Source organism: Sorex fumeus, unplaced genomic scaffold (assembly GCF_029834395.1).
Source record: "Sorex fumeus unplaced genomic scaffold, SorFum_2.1 ptg000072l, whole genome shotgun sequence".
Taxonomy (NCBI): Eukaryota; Metazoa; Chordata; class Mammalia; order Eulipotyphla; family Soricidae; genus Sorex; species Sorex fumeus.
Window position 1 is genome coordinate 31303033 of NW_026606129.1, and position 24235 is coordinate 31327267.

A 24235-nucleotide genomic window follows, 5' to 3' on the forward strand; every position below is an offset into this window, starting at 1 on the left:
ATCATAATAAACTTTTCAATAAGTTTTAACTGTTACTATGATCAAAAAAATCAGGATACCTGATTGCTTTGTACTTCACCTCTTCTCTTATGCTCTCATTTTAATTTTGAAGCATTTTAACCTTGGGGTTATTGATGCTTCTATTTTTCCTCTGTTTATAAATAGGCGTAAAATATAAATAACAACTATAGTTATGATAGTGTAGAAAGGAGAGGAATGAGGGAACTAAAAAATAATTTCTCAGATGTGTGTGTAAGCCACACCCAACTTGGTGCTCAGTGATACTCCTAGTAGTGCTGGGCATGACTGGTAAGAGGTGTTTGGAGTTAAATTAAGGATCTTGCATATGATAGGCATATATCCTATCACTTAAACTATCTTCTTGGCCTTATTTCTCACGTGTTGGGTTGAATTTTCTCTCCTACCTTTGAATGCTTACTCATTAGTTTTCACAAACTTTGTTTTGCAGATTAATTGCATTTATGTAAAAGGAAACATTGGATGATACTTAATAGTTGAAAATTGTAATATTTCAATAAGTTCTTTGGTGGAAAACAACATGGATGTAAACCAAGTGTGGGTTCAGTGTGAAAATGAAAACTGTTTGAAGTGGAGATCATTGTCAAGTGAAGATGCAGCCAGAATTGATCACAATGAACCATGGTACTGCTTTATGAACACTGATTCAAGATATAGTAAGTGCTCTGTTTCTGAAGAAGAATTTCCAGAGGAATCTCAACTTCATCAAAGTGGGTTAAAGTTTGTCTATTCACAGCTCCCTCTTGGAAGCCTGGTTTTGGTAAATTTACGGAATTGGCCAAGGTAAAACTTTCTTTATTATATAATGAATTATTAAAATTCTAAATTACTGAATTTTTAAAAATCTTTTCAAGAAACAACATTTTCCTATTTATTAATTTTTCATTGTTCTTTTTATTACTTCATTAAGTTTTGTGCTTTTTTTTCTTTCTTATAAATTTGTGTGATTGAAATCTTTATTCTTTCTGACATAAGATGTTGAAGCTATATTTTAGTCTGTAAGGACTTATTTAATTACATCTCACAAATTTTGATGTGTTATATTTTATTATCATCCAGGTTGAAATATTTTACAGTTTTCTTTGGAACTTCTTGAAAATAAGTTATTAGGAGGCTTTATGTATTATCCAGTTAAAAATCTTATGTCAAGAAGTTCCTATTTAATTATATTTTAGTTGATTTCATTGAAATTTTTCAAATATACTTAAATTATATATTTAAATTGTATTTTTTAGTCATGTATCATTTAAAATAACTAAAAAATCAGTGCCTGCATATGCTATGTTTTGTTTACCACTAAACATTCAACTTTATCTTTCAAAATGAAGTTAACCTCTTTAAACTAATTTACCCATTCTCCTTATAACTGAATCACTTCGTGGGAGAGAGACCTTCCAAGCAGGTCTCAAGGGACCTAGAAGCCACTCTCAGTGATACTTAACCTGACTATGGGAGACTTGACTGTTCAGTGCTTGGCCTGGCTTTGTGGTGCTGTCTGAGTCACAGTGATTACTGAACTGACCAGTACTGAAACGGCAGGGCATATGGTGCTAGACTCGGAATTTGGGGCTTGCTGTGTGCAAAGCACATGCTCCAACCCTTTCAGCTCTATGCAACTTCTCGATTCTTATATTTATAGCCAGCATGGCCTATCATTTTTTATTTTTTTAATTTAATTTAATTTTTATAAAATTGTTCACAGTGATTTATTACATCCAATATTCCAGCACCAATCCCACCACCATTACACCTTCCTACCACCGTTATTTCCTATTTTCCCAACCACCACCCAAACCTGCCCCAAGAGCAAGCCCAAGATGATTTATTTTTGTATAGTTGTTATGATTGATTCGCTAAAAATGATCCAAAAAGATTTCATTAGAAGGAAGGGTATGAAGATCATTGTATCTCGCCCCAGAATAATTAAGCTCTTGTATAAGATATTTGCTCGAGCGGGCCCAGTAACGTCTCCATTGGAGACTTTGTTGTTACTGTGTCTGGCATATCGAATACTCTCGGTAGCTTGCCGGGCTCTCCGAGAGGGGCGGAGGAATCGAACTCGGGTTGGCCATGTTGGCCGCTTGTAAGGCGAACGCCCTACCCGCATATTACTATCCTGTTGTTACAGGTTAAGCCTTGTGTGTTAATATTTTCTTAATCGATATTGGTTGTCTTCTACTTTACAACCATCCAATGGAGTATGCTACTCCTGGGATATCAGTAGAAAAGTATCAGATGCAGAGTAAGAGATGTCACTCCAGGAATTCTAAAATTTAAATGGAGTGATAAAACTGGCATTAAATTTTTAACTGGATGATGATTTTAGAGTCTGGAAGCATCTCTGCAGCTCACTGATCTCTTTTGAGATTTATTTGAGCTTATTCAGCTATTTGGTATTGGAGGCGGTTCATGGACATGACTGCCAGGCTCCCGAAAGAACAGAGGGATGAGAGGAAGTCACCCATCGCTGACTCCATAGCGGACTGGTGATTTTTGTCACAAAATCTACATACCTAAGTTTTTCAACAGATTCATTCATGGATGAGGCTTACCTTAAACTGTGGAATCTGGACATGAGCATGGCAGCCACTGGGTTTTGGAGGTTTTCAGCTGCCAGGGCTCTGTTTGGGCAAGTGGAGGGATTCACCCACCCCCCTCCAGGGTGAGTTTGGCCGATCATCAGAAGAATATGTATCCTGTTGTTTTCTAGATGTCTAAAAGTTTTTTTTTAATTCTTCAAATTTGTTTATATTTACCATAATATATTTTAGTATTTTCCATTATGGGTTGATTTTTAAAACTGTGGCATATAATATCAGGTTATAGCTTCACTTAATCACTTAATCACTTAACTTCCCGTTAGTCGTCGATTTGCTCGAGCGGGCGCCAGTAAAGTCTCCATTTGTCCCTGTCGCGTGCTAGTGTAGCCCAATGGCATCTCTTCGCTCCGGGAACATGGAGGGCCTCAAACCGATCGTTCATGACCTTGACAAAGAAGTCTGACCATCTGGTAGGTGGGCGGCCACGCGGTCTCTTGACATCCCGTGGAATCCAATCAGTAACAGCTCTAGTCCAACGGTCGTCTTTAAATCTCATTACGTGACCAGCCCATCTGATTTTCGACACCTTGGCAAATGAGACAGCGTCCCTGATCCTTGATCGTCGACGGATGTCAGAACTCCGGATTCGTTCTCTCATTTGAGTGAAATGTGATATTCCAAGCATAGCTCTTTCTATTCTTCTTTGGGAGACCTGAATGGCGTTCTCATCTTGTTTGCGTAGGGCCCAGGTCTCTGAGGCATATGTTAATGCAGGAAGAACAGTGGAATCAAAGAGATGTGCCCGGAGCCGGAGGTTCTTCGTCCTCTTAGCTATTTCTTCGACGTTCTTGAAGGCGTTCCAAGCCGCTCTCTTCCTCCTGCGCAGCTCGGGTGCCAGGTCATTTGTCATGTTGACCTCTCGACCTAGGTACACATAGCTGTTGCATTCGGAGATGGTCGTTCCATTGAGAGCGAATGGGGCATCAGGAACAAGGCTGTTTCTCATAAACATTGTCTTCGTAAGATTCAGCTGTAGTCCTACCTTTCCACACTCACGGTCAAAGTCGGCCAGCATTTGTGCCGCTTGGCTGATGTTTGGTGTTATTAAAACAATGTCATCAGCAAAGCGGAGGTGGTGTAGTTGCCGACCATCTATCTTCACTCCCATTCTTTCCCATTCCAGTCGTCGCATGATGTTCTCGAGGGTGGCACTGAAGAGTTTTGGTGAAATGGTATCACCCTGCCGCACCCCTCTCTTGACATCAACGATCACTTCTTTGTAGAATGGTGAGATCCTGGTAGTGAATCCGCAATACAGCTCACGGAGGATCCTGATGTATTGGGCTTGAATGCCCTGATTGGCTAGGGCTTCAATGACCGCTTCCATCTCAACAGAATCAAAGGCCTTCTTTAAATCAATGAACGTTAAGCAGAGCGGCATCTTGAACTCCCGAGAAACCTCAATGAGTTTGGTTATCGTGTGGATATGGTCGATGGTGCTGAATCCTTTGCGGAACCCTGCTTGCTCACATGGTTGTCCTTCATCTAGTGTTCTGCCAATCCTATTCAGGATGACTCGAGTGAACAACTTGTAGATGACAGACAATAGGCAGATCGGGCGATAGTTGCCAATGTCATGGATGTCTCCCTTCTTGAACAGTAGTACGGTCCTGCTGGTTTTCCATTGAGATGGAACCTTGCATTCAGACAGGTAGCGAGTGAAGAGCCGAGCCAGTGTATTGATGAGTACTGACGGCAGGTTCTTCAGGTGTTCAGGTCTGACCTTGTCTGGGCCGGGTGCTGTTTGTTTCTTTACTGACGAAATGGCGTGTCGGATTTCAGAAGGGAGAACGTTGGGAACGACATACCCATCCTGTGGAATTTGGTATGTCGGCAAGTGGACATGGCTATCGAAGAGATTTGAGTAGAAGTCATGGATAATCTTCTCCATTGCTGTTCTGGAGGATGTGATGGATCCATCAGGACGTCGGAGGGCAGTCATCTTGGTCTTATAGTTGGCGAAGGACAGGCGGGCGTTACGAATACTTTTCCCGGCTTCTGCCGCATCTACCAGTACTTCTGCTCTTCTCTCTTTGAGGTCTTCCTTGATCGCATCTCTGCACTGCTTTGCAAGCTCGGACGTTAGCTTGCGGTTGCCTGAGGCATGCGCCAAACCACGCTGGCGAATTAGCTCAAGAGTTTTCGAAGATAGGCGACTTTTTGTGGCTATCTCTCTCTTGGCGTTCCTCGCACATTCATGGAGGTGCTGAACCAGTCGATCGTATTCCTCGTCAATGTTGTCAACAATGGCATCTTCCCATGTTGCCGCAATAGTACCAAAGAGTTCCCAGTTGGTGGTCGTTCTGGGAGTTCTCTTTTTGAACTTTGCAGCCCTTTCTCCCCGCTCTGTGAAGTAGAATTTTGCACGAAGGAGACGGTGGTCCGATCCCGTTCGAAATTTTGGGACAACAGCGACATCAGTCAGGCAAAACCGTCGATTGAATATGATGTGGTCTATTTCGTTGTGGAATCGTCCACCGGGAGACTCCCACGTCCATCGTTTAGATTCTGCCTTCTGGAACTGTGAGTTACCATGGATGGTCTTGGTCGACATGATGAACTCTGACAGTCTCTCACCCTGTTCGTTCCATTCTAGGCCATGGGTCCCGATGTGAAGTTCTTCAGCTGATCTTCTCGGTCCTATCTTGGCATTAAAATCACCCACAATGATCTTGTAGAAGGTGTGGTCTTCTTTATAGAACTTCTCTAGCTCCATGTAGAACTTCTCGATTTCTCTTTCATCATAATGAGATGTTGGTGCGTAGACAACGAAGATAGAAACTGCAGGCAGTGAGCCACATCTATTCAAATGTAAACGTCCGATTCGGGTTGTTAGGCATTCAAATGAATCAATGCTCTTGGCCAAGTTTGTGTTGACAAGGACACCGACGCCTCCAACACCTCTTTTATCGCATGTTCCGAGGAACAATTCTTCTCCAGTGTCGAAAACGGCATGGTGAGATTCGTGTCTTCTTGTCTCGGTCAGACCAATGATGTCGTACTTGATCATTCGCGCTTGTACCATCAGGTCCTCGATGGATGCATCTGATGCTAGCGTACGTGCATTGAAAGTACAGACGATCATTTTTGTCTTCCTTCGTTGTGGCAGCCTAGGTCGGCCTTGAGATTTTGTCAGCCTCTCCTTTCTCATCCTTCTCAGTGCTGCCATGTCGGTGAAGCCTTCAGGGTCAGGTGAATGAGACCAGTTGTAGTTACTGGTTTTGGCATATCGAATACACAGCGGATAGCTTGCCAGGCTCTTCCGTGCGGGCGGAATACTCTCGGTAGCTTGCCAGTCTTTCCGAGAGGTATAGAGGCTTTTGGGGTGACCTCTAATCACCCTTGTAGGTGTTACCATATTTGAACCCTATCAAATATGGTACGACAATTCCAGAAGACGGGTATTTAGTGTCTTATGATGTCCGGAAAGCGTCCTGGAGTGTGGCGACATAATTCCTTTTTAGAATTATAAGCACTTTGTTCTCTTAAATTGATTTGATTTTTCATTTTGGGATTCTGATGTGATTTCTGATGGGTAGTCGTGGTTATTTTGGGGTTTTGTTTGCTTTAAATTTTTTCTTTGCTGTTTTCATTTTTAAAATACTGAGTTTTTGTGTTTTGGGCCGCATCTGGCAATGCTCAGGGCTTACTCCTGTCTCTTTACTCCGAGATATCCCCTGCTTGAGGGACCAGATATGTTGTTGGGGATTGAACCAGGGTTAGCTACATGCAAGGAAAGTGCCCTAGCCTTGTACTTACTATTTCTCTGGCCGTATTTAAATCTTTTTTTTTTTTTTAAGCAGGCTACTTCTGCTATATTCCTGGAAGTTACACAGTGTGAGTTAACTTTTGGTTACTGCCAGATAGAATTGGAAATCCTGGTTCAGTGTTCAACTTCTGATGACTTTCTGGGGCGAAATACGGGAGTTTTACTCTAGTCAGGTATCAGAATTCTAGCTCCTTACTCAGTATCCTGGCTTAGTGGGGGATGGGTATAGTATCTTCTTATCTCGTTCCTCAGCTAACTACCTGCAATAACTGTGGTAAGAGGACCTTTTTAGCACTGGAAGGTAGTGAAAACCTCAGCTGCCCACTAGACCTTCTCTGCAATTATTTGAGTTGAGAGCTAGAAGAGCTAGAGCTCATTACTTCCATGTAATTGAAATACAAATTCATTACTTAACTTTTGCTGGTAGAAAAGGACATAAGAGACTTTATTTTTTCCACAGTTTTTTTATTAGGACAAAATGGTTAGTGGGTAGTGGGGTTAGTTTTTTTTTTTTATTCTTTTGTAGTATTTTTTGCTTTTTTTTAAATTAAAGAATCATGATGTACATAGTTACTGATAGTTGGATTTTAGGTATACAATAATTAACACCACTCCCTCCACCAGTGTTAACTTCCTTCCACCAGTGTTGCCAGATTCCATCCATATCCCAACCCCCCACTCCACCAGTGCCTATCAACTTGATAGGAACATTATAAAGTTCAGTGGTTCTGTTTAGATGTCATGCTTTCAGTTTTGTTGAGTCTGTGTTTTGGATATATGGCTATTGCCCTCATTCATATCATTGGTATAACTGAAGCCCTGATGCCTGTTCACCCATTACTTCTCATCCTCTCCTCCCCACCCCCACCACCTTGATTTATTTCCTTCTCTGTCTCTTCTCTAAACACTGGTATCAAGGATGATCTAAGCACCCCCCTTTTACTGCAGTACATAAAATGATCAGTGTTTGAAATCTTCCTGAATTCGATACCTGTTCCTTTGGCTATAAAGTGCAGGCTTTAGATGGCCCTTTCTTCATGCTTGTTTACAGTTATTAGTGTTTCTGTGTAGTGAGCCTTTTCTTTGCCCAGTAAATGATATGTGAGGCATAAACAAAGTTCATTTACTCACTGTCATGTCATTCTTCACATCCCCAGTTTCCTGTATGGTGTATCTTCTCAACCTTTCAGAATCTTCTTATATTCTCTATATCCTACACAGGATTTTCACATATACTTAGTAGAATAAAAAAATTATATCTAGTATTTTCAAAAAAGGAATTTACAGAATTATTATTTTTTTTAAGACTAGGTTTGGGCCATACCGACTGGCATTCAGAGATTACTGTTCCTGACTCCACAGTGGGATCACAGCTTGAAGGGCTAGCGGGGACCATATGTGGTACTGAAGATCAGTCTTGGGTCTGCCATGTGAAAAATAGTACCCTCTGTACTGTCTCTCCACAATATATTTAATGTTTTTTCTAGATATATGACTAGTCCTTATCTGTTGTTTTTTCAAAATATAGTTATTTTATGAGATTTCTTTAGCTATTTTACTTTTATTATTTTTAACTTTTGATTAACTTTAATAATGAACTTAACTTCCTGGAAGTTAAGTTTTCTAAACCTAAAATTGTTTAGGTTTAGAAAAATTGAATATGAAGTACAGTTTTTAGGTATTCCCTTTCCTGCTCTACCTCACTAGCCATTAGTATGATGTTGAGGGCTTGAGAGATAAGCAGCAGGTAAGGTGCTTGCCTTGGACAAGGCTAACCCAACTTTGATTTCCAATGCCCCTGTGGTCCCCTCACTACCTTTAAGAGTGATCTCTGACCACAGAACCAGGAGCTAGCCCTGAGTACTGCCAGGTGTGATTAGAAAAAAACAAAGAATCGTAGTGGTGACTAATTTTTACTTTACATTTCCCTTATAATGTACCTGGTAGATCATCTTATGTGATTTATTTCCTATAAATAAATGTGTGTTTATTTCCTATAAATCTTCTTTAATGAGGTTTCTTTTCAGATATTTTATGTTAGCTTTAGCATATCAGCTTTTTCTTTCATAGATCCTGTCTTTGGTGTTACCTTCCCACTTTATTTGTATCTTCTCTTTCCTAATTTCTTATTGATCCTTTCCTGTTCAGTTTGCATTTTACTCTTAGAAATTTCTCATCATTTTAAGTTTTTGTCTGGAAAAGAGCTCCTTTGATTAGTTTTAAGGTATTCATTGGGAACATATCATTCAATACCTTCTGATTTTGTTGCACTTCCCCACACAATTTTGGCTATGTCTAGTTTGACTCATTGTACTTCCAGTATTAACTTTTAATTTTTTTCTTTTGGTGCCAGGAATTGAACCCAGGTCTTATGCATACAAGGTACGTGCTTTGCCATTGAGCCACATCCACAGTTGCAATTTTGAGACTCTCTTTTCACATACCCATCAAACCTATGATTGTCTTCCTCTTCTTATCCTGTTCCTCAGTGACATGTTAATTACATGTGGCTCTCTTAAGTCTCAGTGACTTATTCCTGCAACCTCTTATTTTTGTGTGTGGATAGCTTGTTACTTAATACTTTAAATATGCTATACATCAAATTGTAGATTTACTATTAAAGTTGCTTTACCTATACTTCTGAGGAATTCCAGGAGATTGTGAAACTTTAAAACCATTACTGCTTTTCCAGAATCTTTTACATTTTATTCTCCTACAAAACATTCTCAAAACTGGAATACTCTAATATTATCTTGTTTTCTTTCATATTCAACTATTTTCAGTGAGTAATATGATTGTTTCTTTTCATAGAGTCTGTGATGAATTATTCTGATACAGTCTAACACACGCATACACAAGGCCTTCAAGTCAGTATCTAGATTTGTGCTCTTGCTCTGCTGTCTATTGTTATGGACTGAATTGCATTCTCTCAGTTATCATAAGAAGAAGCTCTAACTTCCGAATGTGCCTTATTTTGGAGCTGAACATTTAATAATGTAATTAAAATTAAAATAAGGTTGTTAAGGTGAGCTTTAATTCAGTCTAACTGGTGTTCTTTTGAGATACATTAAGAATTGGGACACATGATGAAACATTAGAGACATTTGTGCTCAGAGAAAAATACTGTGTGAGTACATAGCTGTAAGGCAACCATGTCTAAGCAAAAAGAATCCTCAAGAAAAAACAGCCCTTAGGGCAGGAGGAGTAGGTATACAACAGTTAGGTTGCTTGCCTTGCTCATGGCCAAGATCCCCAGAGTCCTGTCAGGAGTGTTCCTTGAGTATAGAGATAAAAGTAAACCCTGAACACTACTGGGTGTGGCCCAGAACCAAAAAAGAAAAAAAAGGAAAACTCATCCCTATTAATATATTGACCTTTAACTTATAGACGCCAGGACAATAACAAAATAAATATCTGTTATTCAACCTACCCAGTCTTCTTTTCCTAAAATGGCCTTAGCAAACTAATATACCCACTCTTTTTATAATTGGGAAATCTATCTGAGATATATATCTTTTGTTACTGAAATATTTCTAGGGATAAAATGTGCTATTATATAGTGTGTATGATGTATGGCCATTTGAATTTTAGGTGATAATTTTTAGGGTCTGAAGAGAGAGATATATTAAAAACTTTACATGAATATGAACAATCATTTTTTGAGACTACTTGGTAAGGCTTTTATAGTTTCATATAACTTTTTGTTTTTGTGTTGAGTCATACCCAGAGATGCTCAGGGCTTCCTCTTCCTCCTGTTTCTATGCTCAGGGATCATCCCTGATGGGTCTCAGGGGACCATATTTGATGCCATGATGGACCCAGGCCAGCTGCATGTAAGGCAGGTACTTTATATACTATCACTTCAGCCCCCATGTAACATTTTGAAAGTAGAAAGTTCCTATCTTCTAATGGAGATTATGAATGGATTTGTTCATTGCCACTGATGTTAGAAATCTTATTAGGAATATCTTTGCGATTATGTGCTAGTAATTCAAGGTTAGAACTTGGAATTCAAATGAATCATATTTAACTCCTGTAATTTTTTTCTAATCTATTAGTAGGACTATCAAATGCCTGAAAATGGCAGTTGTTTCTACCTTATTGCTTATTTTTAGAGAAGTATGCACTTGCTAGGTAGTCCCAAATATTACTCTTTAGGAACTAAGTATATATGAGCACAAAGTTAATGTACAGACTGAGAAACTTAAATCTAGTAATGCTGTGTATTCAGTGGTATGAACATATAGAAAGATGGCAATGATAATTGTATTTGTAGAATATAAATCTAGAATTATTGAAAACAGTCAAACATCAGTTCTTTATTTAGTAGTATTATAAATATTGAAGTTTCAGATGGAAATTTCAATCATTTGGATGCAAGATGGTTATGTACCATCATCTGGGTCGATTTTTGTTAGACTTACTCCCAGATTTTAAGGTTCAGAACTTTGTCTCTCTAACATCTCAGAATTATATTTGTTTTTTCAGAAAAGTTGACACTCTAAAAAAGGTTAAAAGAACTGACTCAGAAATTAAAATACCTATTTGATTTTTATATAATGTGAAGCAAAATTGTTAGGAGACTAGAAAATTATCTTTTTCTATTGGAAAAGTCCATGGAAAATCAAAGTAAAAGTTATACTTACATCTACATTGTGAGATAATACCTTATATACTTATCAAAGTATATGTAGAGCCACTTAATTGTGCCTGCTCAAGATAGAGATAGCAGATTATACCAGCAAGAAAAGAACAGTGTTTAAGCAACTTTGACTTTTTAAAATAAACCAAATAACATTGTATTGTTAGCTCACAGAAATTTGAAGTAAAATATTATGGTATATATATCATTTAATATTGATAGAATCATTATCAAATAAAAACTAGACTTATTCTCCAGGCATTTACAAAGCTTTCTTATGAATATGAAAGTAAATTATAGAAAATATGTGTTGTATTCCAAATAGTTCATTTAAAAATTACTTTAAGAGCACATCAATACTTATATTTTGAGGTTTCTAAGTTGATGTTTTTATAAATTGAGATTTATAAAATTGAGATTCAATATGCCAAACACAGTAACAACAAGTCTCATGATGGAGACGTTACTGGGCCTGCTCGAGCAAATTGATGAACAACGAGAGGACAGTACTACAGTGCGACAGAGATTTTACAAATTTATAAATTGATATTTCTGCTATGTCCTTTTATGTGGTGGGAAACATCCTCTTTTTTTTATCACCCTGCAGTTAGTTCCAGTAGAGATTTCTTGGAACATATAGCAGTCAGTTGTTGATGATGATTGAAACTCATGCATTTTTTTCCTCCTGGGTTATGAATGAGATCCAAGTATAATTTGATCTCTTTTTAAACGTACAAATAACAATCATACCTTTTTTATTGGGTATAAATACATGAGAGTTGAAACTATTCTTAAGTTTCAACTTATATTGAAACCAGTAGTTATCTTATTCTTTTCCTGATTAAGAAATGTGTATCAATTTATTCATGATATATTTGCAGTCCTTGAAATTACTTGTTTGGCAAAATTTTCCTTTTCCTCACCAATGGATTCTAACACCTAGCATATATTTGACCTTGTATTCACTATTAACTTCCTACCACCCACAGATTCTAATACTGATTTTACACTTTCTTTGTAATTTTGGTCCCCTGCTATTGGGCTCTCTGTTCTTACTCTGCTTCTCCATATTTAAGGCCCTAGGAAGCACTTCAGAATTCCTCATAAATATGCTGGAGTGATAGCACAGAGGGTAGGGCGTTCGCCTTACACGCGACCAACATGGCCGACCTGAGTTCGATTCCTCCGCCCCTCTCGGAGAGCCCGGCAAGCTACCGAGAGTATTCGATATGCCAGACACAGTAACAACAAAGTCTCCAATGGAGACGTTACTGGGCGCGCTCGAGCAAATCGACGATCAACGGGAGGGCCTTTACCTTTACCTTATGAAAGTGAAAAATTAGTTTCTAGAAGCACACAATGTTTAATCATCATTGATGGTTTGGAACTCAAATTGATATCAGAATGAGGGTAAAAGATAGACACCAGTTTCTTCAATCACAGCAAATCAAAGAAGATGATGGATGCAGCAGCTGGAGAGATGTAATGATATTTTCTGTATCTTTTGCCTTTCCTCAGCTTTTCTTGCAGTTCGGTATATTCCATTTCATCAGGGACATATAGGAGTCAGACAATTCCTCTGTACTGCCTAAAGAAATATTGAAGTACCACATTTATTTCAACATTTTATAATATATTTCATAAATCATTTTAAATAAGCACACAGTATTTTCTGTAACATTCTTTAAATAATGAACTAAAGCTTTATTTTATTAGCTAATAAAGTTACTACTGTATATATTTTTATAGAGTAATAATTTCAGTTGAATAATTTTGAGCCCGATAGATTTGATGTAAAAAAATTGTATTAGAATTAATGTTAGAAAAGTAGCCACTCATCTGATACATAATAGATGCAAAATATTTCTCTCTTATCTTAAATATTAGAAACATTAAGATAGAATAGCTTATATAGCGCATATACTACTTATAATTTGATACTGTTTGGCAGTAATTCTTTCTAAAATTACTGTGAGGCCACAGATGTCATTCAGTAGCAGAACACTTAAATTTGTAAGACCCTGAGTTTGATTCCCCACACCACTATCAGAAAAAAAAAAAAGAGATGCACCAAAAGAAACTGAAAGTCTTGGGCCAGGGAGATTGTTCAAAGAGATGGAATCCATGCTTTGCATGTGGGATACCCAGGTTTCACATCTTGCATTACACAATCTACAAACACCACCATAAATCATGGTCACGGTCCTCCCATTGTTATAATATAGATATATTTTGATTTTATGTAAAAATACTCAAGATCTTCCATAGAATTGGATATATCTTTTCAATCTCTCTCACCTTTCACAGTTCATAGTGTTACAGACTTTTTTTAACAAACCAATTTCATCATTAATAGCCACAGAACTAAAACCAGCTTTAAGAATGTGCTCCATGTTAGTTTTAATTCCAAATTAATCTTTTTTTATTTTTATACATCAGACTAACTCTGGAATGGCTTAAAGCTGTCCCACCTTTAATCACTCAGGTGTCTCAGGTGCTTCACTTTTCTCCTCATGTAGCCTGTCTGGCCTCTCTCCTTGCACTAGCTTTCTATTTTCAAAATATTGATGTCATCACCTTTTTTCAGGCATCCATCACAGTCACGGTCCTCCCATTGTTCATCGATTTGCTCGAGCAGGCCCAGTAACGTCTCCCTTGGAGACTTCGTTGTTACTGTGTTTGGCATATTGAATATGTCACGGGGAGCTTGCCAGGCTCTGCCGTGCAGGCGAGATACTCTCGGTAGCTTGCCGGGCTCTCCGAAAGGGGCGGAGGAATCGAACTCGGGTCAGCCATGTTGGCCGCTTGTAAGGCAACTGCCCTACCACTTTAATAACACAACTAAAAATAACTGAGAGGTATAAATTTGCTTGTACTAAGCTTGAGCTTCTTAAATTTTTTATTCAAATCAAATACCATATAACAGTAACAGTTCAGTGGCTTTTATAGCAATTGTTAATCAACTTGAGGGACCAATTGTCAATTTCTAGAAAGTGGAATCTGATAATGTAGTCCTCAGTGAACTGCCACTCATTCTTCGTCATTTGTCTGTCTATAGAAATCTTTTAAGTGGATATCTTTATAAATGTTTATTTCCAATATAAATTTAAAAGATAAACTCTACTTGATTTATATATAGAACTAGAGAGTGGATCTCACTATTTGAGCCTTGTTATCTTTCTATAATGCTATAAATGGAAATAGAAACTGATATATAATTTTTTAATGCTTGGTCATATTACATATGAATATTTGATTTCTTGATTCTCACATTTTGACTGTACTTTCCTTAGTCACAAACTGTAAGCTTATTTGCTGCTTTTCATTCCTGTTTTTCTGGAGAGTATTTTTTTAACAGTATATCAGTCTCAACAGCTTAGTAAACTGTTTAAAACTTAGTTGATATATGTTTCTGTTAAATGGAAAAAAAAATATAATGTATCAAGAAACTTCTAGAGTTTTATGTCTTTAAAGAAAATACTCGTTAAATGTATTTTTAGAATAGGATTCATTTATTTCTAGTACTGAGGACTTTTAGCAACTTGGTCAGCAGCCAGTGGAGCAGATGGGGGAAAGGGGAACAGCATAAAACTGCTGAGCTCTATTTCTGTTATTCCCGAAGTAGTTATAATCTTCAGTGTAATCACAGCATGGATACTACATCTCCTTTGGAAGCCTTAAACAGGAACTGCCAACTTTCTTTACCCTATCGTTGGATTAATATTTAAGTAATTAATCATTTCAGTTGGCCAAAGTTGATTAAAACCTGTCATGAATATGATTGATCCTTTCTTATCTTTCCTATGAGAAGTACCTATCTCTTACTCTAGATATTTCTTTTTTCTTAAAATTCTTCTTTTATGATATATTCTACATATATGTATACATATAATGTATATATAGAGTTAAATACTATTTATATAAAACAATACAAATACTACATTTGTGACTTTCTTTATAAAATACAACTGATCAAATACTATCTTTAAAGATAAAAATAGGAATAGGTTTAAGTCGTTTTAATAAAGCTAATGGAAGTCAAAGGAGAAAGTTCGATACGTGACTGAGACATATCTTTTTTAAAACATTAAAATAATTTAAAATATTTTCTTTTCAAAGTTGGCCAGCTATTATTTGTCCTGATCCTTTTAAAAGGAAATATGTTACCTATGACCAGGCTGGAAATGTTGAAAAGTATCACATTGAATTCCTGGGTGATCCCCATTCAAGATCATGGATAGACTCAACATTTGTTGCCCATTATAGTATCACATTAAAGGTATGTACAATAACATCAAAACTGTAACCATTTGGATGTATTTTCAATTATAACCATTTTGTCTCATACCCTAAAAGATGCATATTTACTTTCATATTTATATAAATGAGTGGTTGCTTATGATTTAAACTAAACAGTTTAAAATTTTTTCCCAAGCAAGTATGGATATAAAAATAGCCATGGGGTAGTTTGAAAATGTGTATTTATGAGTTCATTTTAAAAATAAATAATTGCTATTTAAAATAACTTTAAAATCTATAATTTCTTTAACTTTCTCAAGATACTATTTTGTTATAGCCCTAGCTCACTGAGAAATGAATTATGGAATAAAACCAGATTTTCAAATTTCAAACAGAATATTTCATTATGCTAACTCCTTCAGTATCTTCATGTTTTTAAAACTATAAATCACGTACTACAACTAGTGAATAGAATAAACTTTTAGGTTGATTAGTATAGGTAAGTTAGACCTTTTTTCATGGATTTAGTTAAACTGTCATAAATCAATTTAATTATCTGTCAATATTAAAGTGTTTTATCTGAAAATTATTCTTTCATTAGACATCTGATTAGAAACTAGATGTGAGAGGCTAGACACATAGTGCAGAGTTAAGGCAGATGCTTTCCTTGCGTCCTGCTGACTATTCAAACTCCTGCCACCACATATAGTCCCCTGAGACCATCATGGTCATGGTCTGAACACTACTGGGGGTGGCCAAACCACCAAAACTCCCCACCCCAAATGTAGATGATATAAATGTGGACACCTTTATTTGATTTGGAAGATTTAAACCTTTTTGCTAAGAAGTATATATATTAAATGGTTGAAAACAGGAGATAAGTGAGAGTTTTCTTAATCTGACATCTTGGTGAGTAAATATTATCCAATATCAACAATGCCTCGGGGCTAGAGAGATAGCACAGCAGGTAGGGCGTTTGCCTTGCACACGGCCGACCCGGGTTTGATTCCCAGCATCCCATATGGTCCCCTGAGCACCACCAGGAGTAACTCCTGAGTGTAGAGCCAGGAGTAACCCCTGTGCATCACCAGGTGTGACCCAAAAAGCAAAAAAAATTAGAATAAAAATAAACAATGCCTCTCTAGAGGCATTTTTATTATATCTTTTTATTATATCCTTATATCTCTAAGGATTTTATTATGAAATTTGGAAGAAGAGTAGGAAATATTGTATTTATTCTTTACATTGTAATGAAATCAGTTTCTTTCTCTTTTGAAATTTATTATAATAATAATGTAAATAATATCAACTTTACTCATTTTATAAAGGTGGATAGCTTTCTCATCATAAAATTCATGTAAAATAATGTATTAAGTATCGACTAGATTAATCATTTGACTTTTCAATGAAACAGGCCTATTATCTTTATACTCTAAATAAGGCTTATTAAAGTAACTCTGAGGATAAGTTTCTGAATTTACTTCATATCATTTTGTTTAGCTCATAAATTATTTACCTATTCTGCAACACATATTTAACCTATCTTCATCTCTTAAATCTCCCATTTGCTCTTTTGATTTTATCATTTGTGAAACAAAATTCAAGCATCTCTCTGAATAAATTTAGCCATTTAAAAATTTTTTTCTTTAAAAATTAGCAAATGTTGAGTAGAAATAGCAACAAAATACATTAAATTTCTTAAGGGTAATATATTAATATCTATTAGTACTATTGCTTAAAATACTTTAGACCAAATCTTTTGTGGGACACATGCTTATTTCCGTCATTGATGTAAATTGTATATTTTTCTCAGTTCCATTTAATATCTCTAGTTTTAGTAGTGAGACTAAAGCAGTGGGAGATAGTAGCACCTTCGATATACATAAACCTTAAAAATAATGTTAACTCTGCTCATTTGCTTCCTGTACACTAGTATTTCACTAACATTTTATGTTGCAGTATTTACAACTTGCTTGCTGTAACCTTGTATATGTCTCAACTTACCCATCACCAATGTTTACAAGAAATTTCCCTACCAAATTGACTTTTTGTACTATTCTGTCCAGACTTCCTGCCCCTAAATCTCACGTTGCATCCGTGGTTTTCATAGGACAAGTTATTTCTGTTGTCTTTTGCCAGTTAGTTTTCTTTGGTCATTTATTTCCATGTACATAGGAGTGAAATGATCTGGTAAATTGTTTTTCACTTTCTGATTTGCCAAATAAAATCCCCAGTTATATCTATTTTGTCAGAAATACAGCTTCATCTTTGTAAATAGATAAATAATATTCTGTTGAGTATATATACCACAATTTCCTTACCAGTATAGCAGTTCCTACTTTTCTCCTTTATGATTTTAAATACTTTTCACAAACTTTTTATTATGAATCTGTAATTTTCCTAAAATCTTATGAGTTACTTATATGCATAATATGAACAAATTCTGTTTTTTAGTTCTTTATTAAGGTAACATTGGTTTGCAAAATATAAATATTTATTAAGTGTTAGAGGTGCAGTGTTACCATACCACATCTGCCATCCAATTGCTAATATCCTTCCACCCAACACTCTCCATAGAATCTTTCCCTTCCATACTCCTTATATCCTACTTGGTAAGCTTAATTTTATCATCAGAGTTTAAGGAATTTTTTTTAATAAAACATTGTCTATCTCCTTGTTTTGTTTTGTTTTTATTTACCACTTATGAGTAAGATCATCCACTATTTGTCTTTTCTCCTTTTGACTTGTTTTACTTAACATGACACTCTTTCATTCTATCTAGATAGTATCAAAACACAAAAGTTCATAATTTATTATGTATATAAAAAGTATACCTTTATCTACTTGTGTAATTTGACACACTTGAGCTGTTTCCCAATTTTGGTTAGTGTAAATAGCACTGCAATGAACAGAAGTTTACATGTTCCTTTTGAATTAGTGTCCTTGGGCTAGATAACAAAAAGTGGAATTGCTGGAGCATATGGTAGGTCTATTATAAATGTTTTAAGTAGGCTTCATACTGTTTTTTTATAGAAGTTTATTTCCCATCAATAGGGAGTAAGTATTCCTTTTTTTCCACATCCCTTTTCTGTCCTTTTATTTTTATTTTATTTGGGGACCATACCCAGTGATGCTCAGGAATTATTCTGTGGTCTGCACTCAGGAATTAGTCCTGGCAGTGCTTGGGGGATGATACGGGATTCTGGGGATCAAACCTATGTCAGTTGCATGCAAGGCAAGTGCTCTACTGCTGTACTATCTCTCCAGCCCTGTTTCTGCCTTTCAGATAAAGGCCTTTCTCATTGGTATCAGGTGATATCTAATTATCATTTTGATTTGCAGAAATAATCCAGTTTTAGTCAACTTTTATCTGTGTATAATACTGGATATTGAACCTAAGACCTCACACATGCAATGTTTATGCTCTATATACGTTGAGTCATCTCCCCAAATGAGTTTAACTTTTCGTTTGTTGTATAGGTAATAAGACAGTTTTGTTCTGTATTTGACTACTGAGTTTTCTCAACCATGTTTGTGGAAGGAATTTCCTTTTTTCTACCTTTCATGAATGCTTAAATTTTATTCATTATTCTTGTTGCTTTAAAATTATTACTAAAAAATCTTACTATCCAGACTCTCTGAAATTATTTATAACTTCATTTTGGGGTGAATTTATAAATAACTTGGGACACCCCCTTAAAATATAAGATTTACTGTTTCCCTTATAGTGGCTAGATATTAAAAATATAGGTGTTAATATTGTTAACAAGTTAATATTGATACCAAGGTTTTTAAGAAATTTTATGGTATTAGTTCCAAACTTGCTCATCATGACATTTTCCATTAATATACATATATATGTGTATATTACACACACACACACATATATATATATATGGAAGTGGTCTGAGAATCTGTATTGTTTCTTGATGAATCTCAAGAATCAGTATAGAACAGATCATTTCCCCATAAATGATAATTTTGTTTATTATAATTAGCTATGTAAGATATTCAAAGTATACCTATATATTTATATATTTGTGAGGGTGGCTGGAGGGTATTTTTTGGAGGCTCATCCTGCTTTGCTCAGGGCTGAGTCATAGCTCTGTGCTCAGAGATTACTCCTGACAGTGCTTGGGGGACCATATACAATGCCCAGGACTAGCAACAAAATTAGCTGCATGCAAGGCAAGCAAGGCACACACCCTCCACTGTCTCTTCAGTCCCTACAGTATTTTTTTTCACTCTGCTTATTTTTTGTAATGTTTAAATATGCTTATAACTTATGGTTCTGAGGAATTCAGGAAAATTACCAACAAAATCATGTCTATCTTTAAATTCCTTTCCTTTCTGGTGGTGGCTGAATTTTACCCCAGGACTGCTAGAGCTCCCCCGTTTTTTTTCTCTTCCCTCCTTTCAACATCTGATTTCAAGCCAGCCACACTAAGTGGCTTATGTACTGGTTCTATAAAAATTGTTTTCTAGGGGCTGGAGCAGTAGCACAGCAGGTAGGGTGTTTGCCTTGCACGTGGCCGACCCGGGTTCAATTCCCAGCATTCCATATGGTCCCTTGAGCACTGCCAGGAGTAATCCTGAGTGCAGAATCAGGAGTAACCCCTGTGCATTGCCGGGTGTAACCCAAAAAGCAAAAAGCAAAAAAATTGTTTTCTAGAGGATGTCACCCAGATAATGAACCACCCTAGAATGGAATATCAGTTTGGGGTTTCTTAAACTATACAAAAGACATGAGCCTGTTGTCTCTTCTATCTTACAAAAAAAAGACCTTAGGTATTTTAAACACTTAAATCATTTCTTGGTGATAAATACATACATAAAAATTATAGTTAATAACTTCCCAGTTCTTTTACTTGCTGATATTTTATATTAAAAAGTGTCATGTTTTTTCATCTTTATCTGTCCTATTCCTAATATTGTAGGGAGTATTCAGTCTCTGTACTGGGATTCCCAATATTTCAAGCAAATAATGGAGTCTTAGCATAAAGATTTAAATTTTTTTCTTCCTTTCTCCCCATTGAATTCACAGTATTATCCTTTATCCAGTAAAGGATCCAATAGATGTTCAGACTGAATAGAATTAGAGTGTTAAACTTACCTGGTTCATATACTTCCTGTTGGTGTAGGAACAGATAGACATTTGTTAATTTGATCTTAAAGTTGTGCTCCTGCTAGGAAAACAAAATTCCCATTATATCTATGGGAAACATAAACAGAGATACCCGTAACTTAAGATTTTTAAATTAGCCTTTGCTTCAAGTGTTCAGTAATTTAAATAAGCTATTTAATTTAGAATTCATTATGAAAATTATAAACTGACATTGAAAATGACAGATGAGAGGAAAGGCAGATATTAGAAAGTCTAGAGTTGTGTGACATAGGTGTGATGTGACTATCTTCTAGTTTGCATCAAAAGAACAGAGATGTTTTTACTGTCTAGATTACTGGTTGCTGTTGTAGAAATCCAATTTAAGAAAGACAAGATTTCCTTGTGATTAACTTTCTGCTGAATTGCTTTAAGTGAAATCGTCTGCCCAACAGAGGGAAAGAGCAACAGCTTTGGAGTGATAATAAATAGAATGATGCATCAGTGAAATACATGTTTAGAGTCAGTAAGATATATTCCAAGTTTGAATGTATATATGTGAAAAATTGGCATAAATTGCTAGGCAAAGTACTCTATAATAGGTATTGCTGTGGATTCCACAAATTTTAGTGGAGATGCATTATAAAGGAACATTGTTATTATTATGCATTATTATGAAGATTTTTGAGATTAAATAAAATAGACTTAGATTCCCATATTTTGAAAAGTTTATCATGTAATAAATGACAATTAACTATTTGAACTTATTTTAATGAATTTAGAAGCACAGTAAGAACAGTCTATAGGTATTAGGCCTTTCAAGATTTTAGATATATGTTTTACTTTGTATCTAAATGAGAAATTTTACAATTTATAAGTACTTTTAATCGCAGTTAACCTTAATATTGACATCATTAAATATGAGTTGATAAATTGGGATTATAAATACTGTCACTATAGCTACAGGATTATAAAAAAGGTTCTTTCATTTCCCAAATGGATCATATTAAGTATTTTATTAGATTACCTGAAAGTTAGGTACTACTTTTTTTTCATGGCATTTAAAGTGTTTGAAATTGGATACTTCATTTAAAAAGGAAAATAAACTACTGTTATCATATAATAAACCATTGGGCTACGATGTTAAAAGAAGAGTGATGGGCAAGTAATGAAGCAGTAGAGAGAATATCAAAGTTTGGGGAGGAAACTCTAAGACCTGTCCATGTCTTCTGATTTTCAGAACCAATTTACTGAAGACATTCTTCCCTATAGCAACTAAATGTCAGATTTATGTATAATAATTCTTGATATAGTTATATTTTCCCTGATTTATTCCAAAAAGTAGTAAGATCCCTTGTTTTCCCATTGGAATTTTTTATATTGAGGCAGTTAAAGGTAGGTCTTGCCAGTTTTTTTGACTTGATGGTAAGAAAGGTGGACTAAGAACAGAGACTAGTGCTTCTGACAGTTACAGACTCGATCAGAAAGGCAGAGAAGAATTCTCAATCTTGGGAGAGGACAAAAGTGTGTCAGTGCCCTGGGAAGTGGCAGTATCTGGAAGAGCTATATACTGTAGCACAACAGTGGTTCGAACTCCCTTGATGGTTAATGATTCCCATTAATTCTCCTACCTCCTGGAAGATCTTAAATGTTTTGTCCAAATATTGCAAAGATGCTGTTAGGTTGCCTTATTTGAAGCAATTAAAAAATAATAATGGACCAAAGAGTGTGATCTGAAATAGTGATGACACCCTTCATGGACCTAAAACAGTCACTACTAAAAAAAGGGAAATAAAATTTTAAAAAAACTAAGATTTGTATGGAGTCTTAAAACTCACAGATACCCAGAACAGTTCTGAGAAACAAGGATGGGTGATATTGCTTTCCTTGACTTTAAATTATACTATAAAGCTGTACTAGTAAAACTGGTGACACTGAAATAAAGGAAGCTTCTTAGACCAATGGAACATAATTGAGACCTCAGAGATAAACTCTCAGATTTATGGACAATTAAACTATGACAGAGGAGCTGGGTAGATAAGTAGAGCAAGTTTTAGCTTCTTTAACAAATGTATTGGAATAGCTAAAGTCAAATGAGTGAAGTTGGATCTCAGACCATACAGAGAAGTAAGTTCAATGTGAATTTAAAACTTGAGATTAGTCCATTAAATATATTGAGAAAAACGTGAGTAAAACTCTCTGAGATGAAGACCTCAGAGGTGTCTTCATTGATTTGACAACACTGACAAAGGCAACAAACACAAAACAAATGGGATTATGGGATTACACAGTCACAGTCACAGTCCTCCCGTTATTCATCGATTTGCTTGAGCGGGCCCAGTAACTTCTCCATCGTGAGACTTGTTGTTACTGTGCTTGGCATATCGAATACGTCACAGGTAGCTTGCCAGGCATTGCCATGCGGGCAAGATACTGTCGGTAGCTTGCCAGGCTCTCCGAGAGGGGCGGAGGAATCAAACTTGGGTCGGCCATATTGGCCGCTTACAAGGCAAACGCCTTACACGCTGTGCTATCTCTCCAGCCATGGGATTACATCAAACTGAAAAAGATTTTGCATAGCAGACTTTGGCAAAATAAAGTCATCTGCATAATGGATAAAATATTTGCATACTTTACAACAGATAAAAGACTAATATCCATGATATGTAAAACACAAAACTCAACAACAAAAAAAAACATAACCCTATAGAAAAATGGGGAGAAGTAATGAACAACGCTCCCCCAAAGAAGACATGTGAATGGTCAGTAAGCATATGAGAAAATGTTCATTGTAACTGAATGTCATGGAAATGCAAATATAAATGACAGTGAAATATAATCTTAAACCAGTAAGAGGGGCATATTACAAAAGACTAGAAAAAAAAACAGTGTGTCTGTGCATGTGTTGTGTGTGTGTGTGTGTGTGTGTGTGTAGATGTGAAGAGAAAGGAAACCTTATCTACTGTTAGGGAATGTTGTCTGAGTCAGCCTAGATGGAAAATAGCTTAGAGACTTCTCCACAGTAAGAATAGTGGGGCTAGTATAATGGGTAGAGTACTTGTCTTGCAAGTGGCTGACTCCCAACACCACATATGATCTCTTAATCCCCTCTAGCAGTGTACAGCCTTGTTGTGGCTCAAGCCAAATAAAAAGTAAGAATAGAATTTCCACAAGGCCCAGTGATTTCACTTCTTAGCATCTACACCTAGGACTAAAAAGCTTTAGCTTGAAAAGATTTGTGTCCACCTATATCTTCTGTAGCATTTACAGCAATAGCCATGATATAAAATCAGCCCAATTGTTCATTGACAAATGAGTGGATAAAGAAGTTTGGTATGCTGTAAGAAGATACAATCTTTTCCATGAACTTTGGTGAAATTGGAAGGCATCATATTAAGTGAAGTCTCAGTAGGAGAAGGACAAATACCAAATGACCTTACTAATATAAGGTTTGTAGATCACTGTCACTATCACTGTCCTCCCGTTGTTCATCAATTTGCTCTAGTGGGCCCAGTAACATCTCCATTGTGAGAATTGTTACTGTGTTTGGCATATCAAATACGCCACGGGGTAGTTTGCCAGGCTTTGCTGTGCGTGTGAGATACTCTCTGTAGCTTGCCAGGCTAACCAAAAAAATAGGGCATAGGTTGTATCAAATGACATCAAACCTTGATCTTTAATTACAAAACAGATTACCAAGCAGTCAGTGGAAAAGGCCTAGGGGGACAGAGAGGAAGAGGTAGATTAGAACAAGTGAAGGGTCTTGGGCACTTTTGCTCATGGTAAATGTACAATAACTGTGTACCACAAAATTATGACCGTTAATACTATTATGACCATATTTT

The 24235-nt window shown here is 36.2% G+C and overlaps 1 protein-coding gene across 1 annotated transcript in view; it reads left to right on the plus strand.

Annotated features, from left to right (window-relative positions):
• Positions 1–505: 505 nt before the first annotated feature.
• The window catches only part of ZCWPW2 (zinc finger CW-type and PWWP domain containing 2), a gene marked incomplete at its 5' end in the record, with an annotated part of 99115 nt that continues 75385 nt past the window's right edge, over positions 506–24235 (plus strand). Inside the window, 2 exons of the mRNA XM_056129501.1 lie at positions 506–822; positions 15170–15329. Coding sequence (XP_055985476.1) covers positions 506–822; positions 15170–15329 — 477 coding nt within the window. The remainder of the gene's footprint in view (positions 823–15169; positions 15330–24235) is intronic.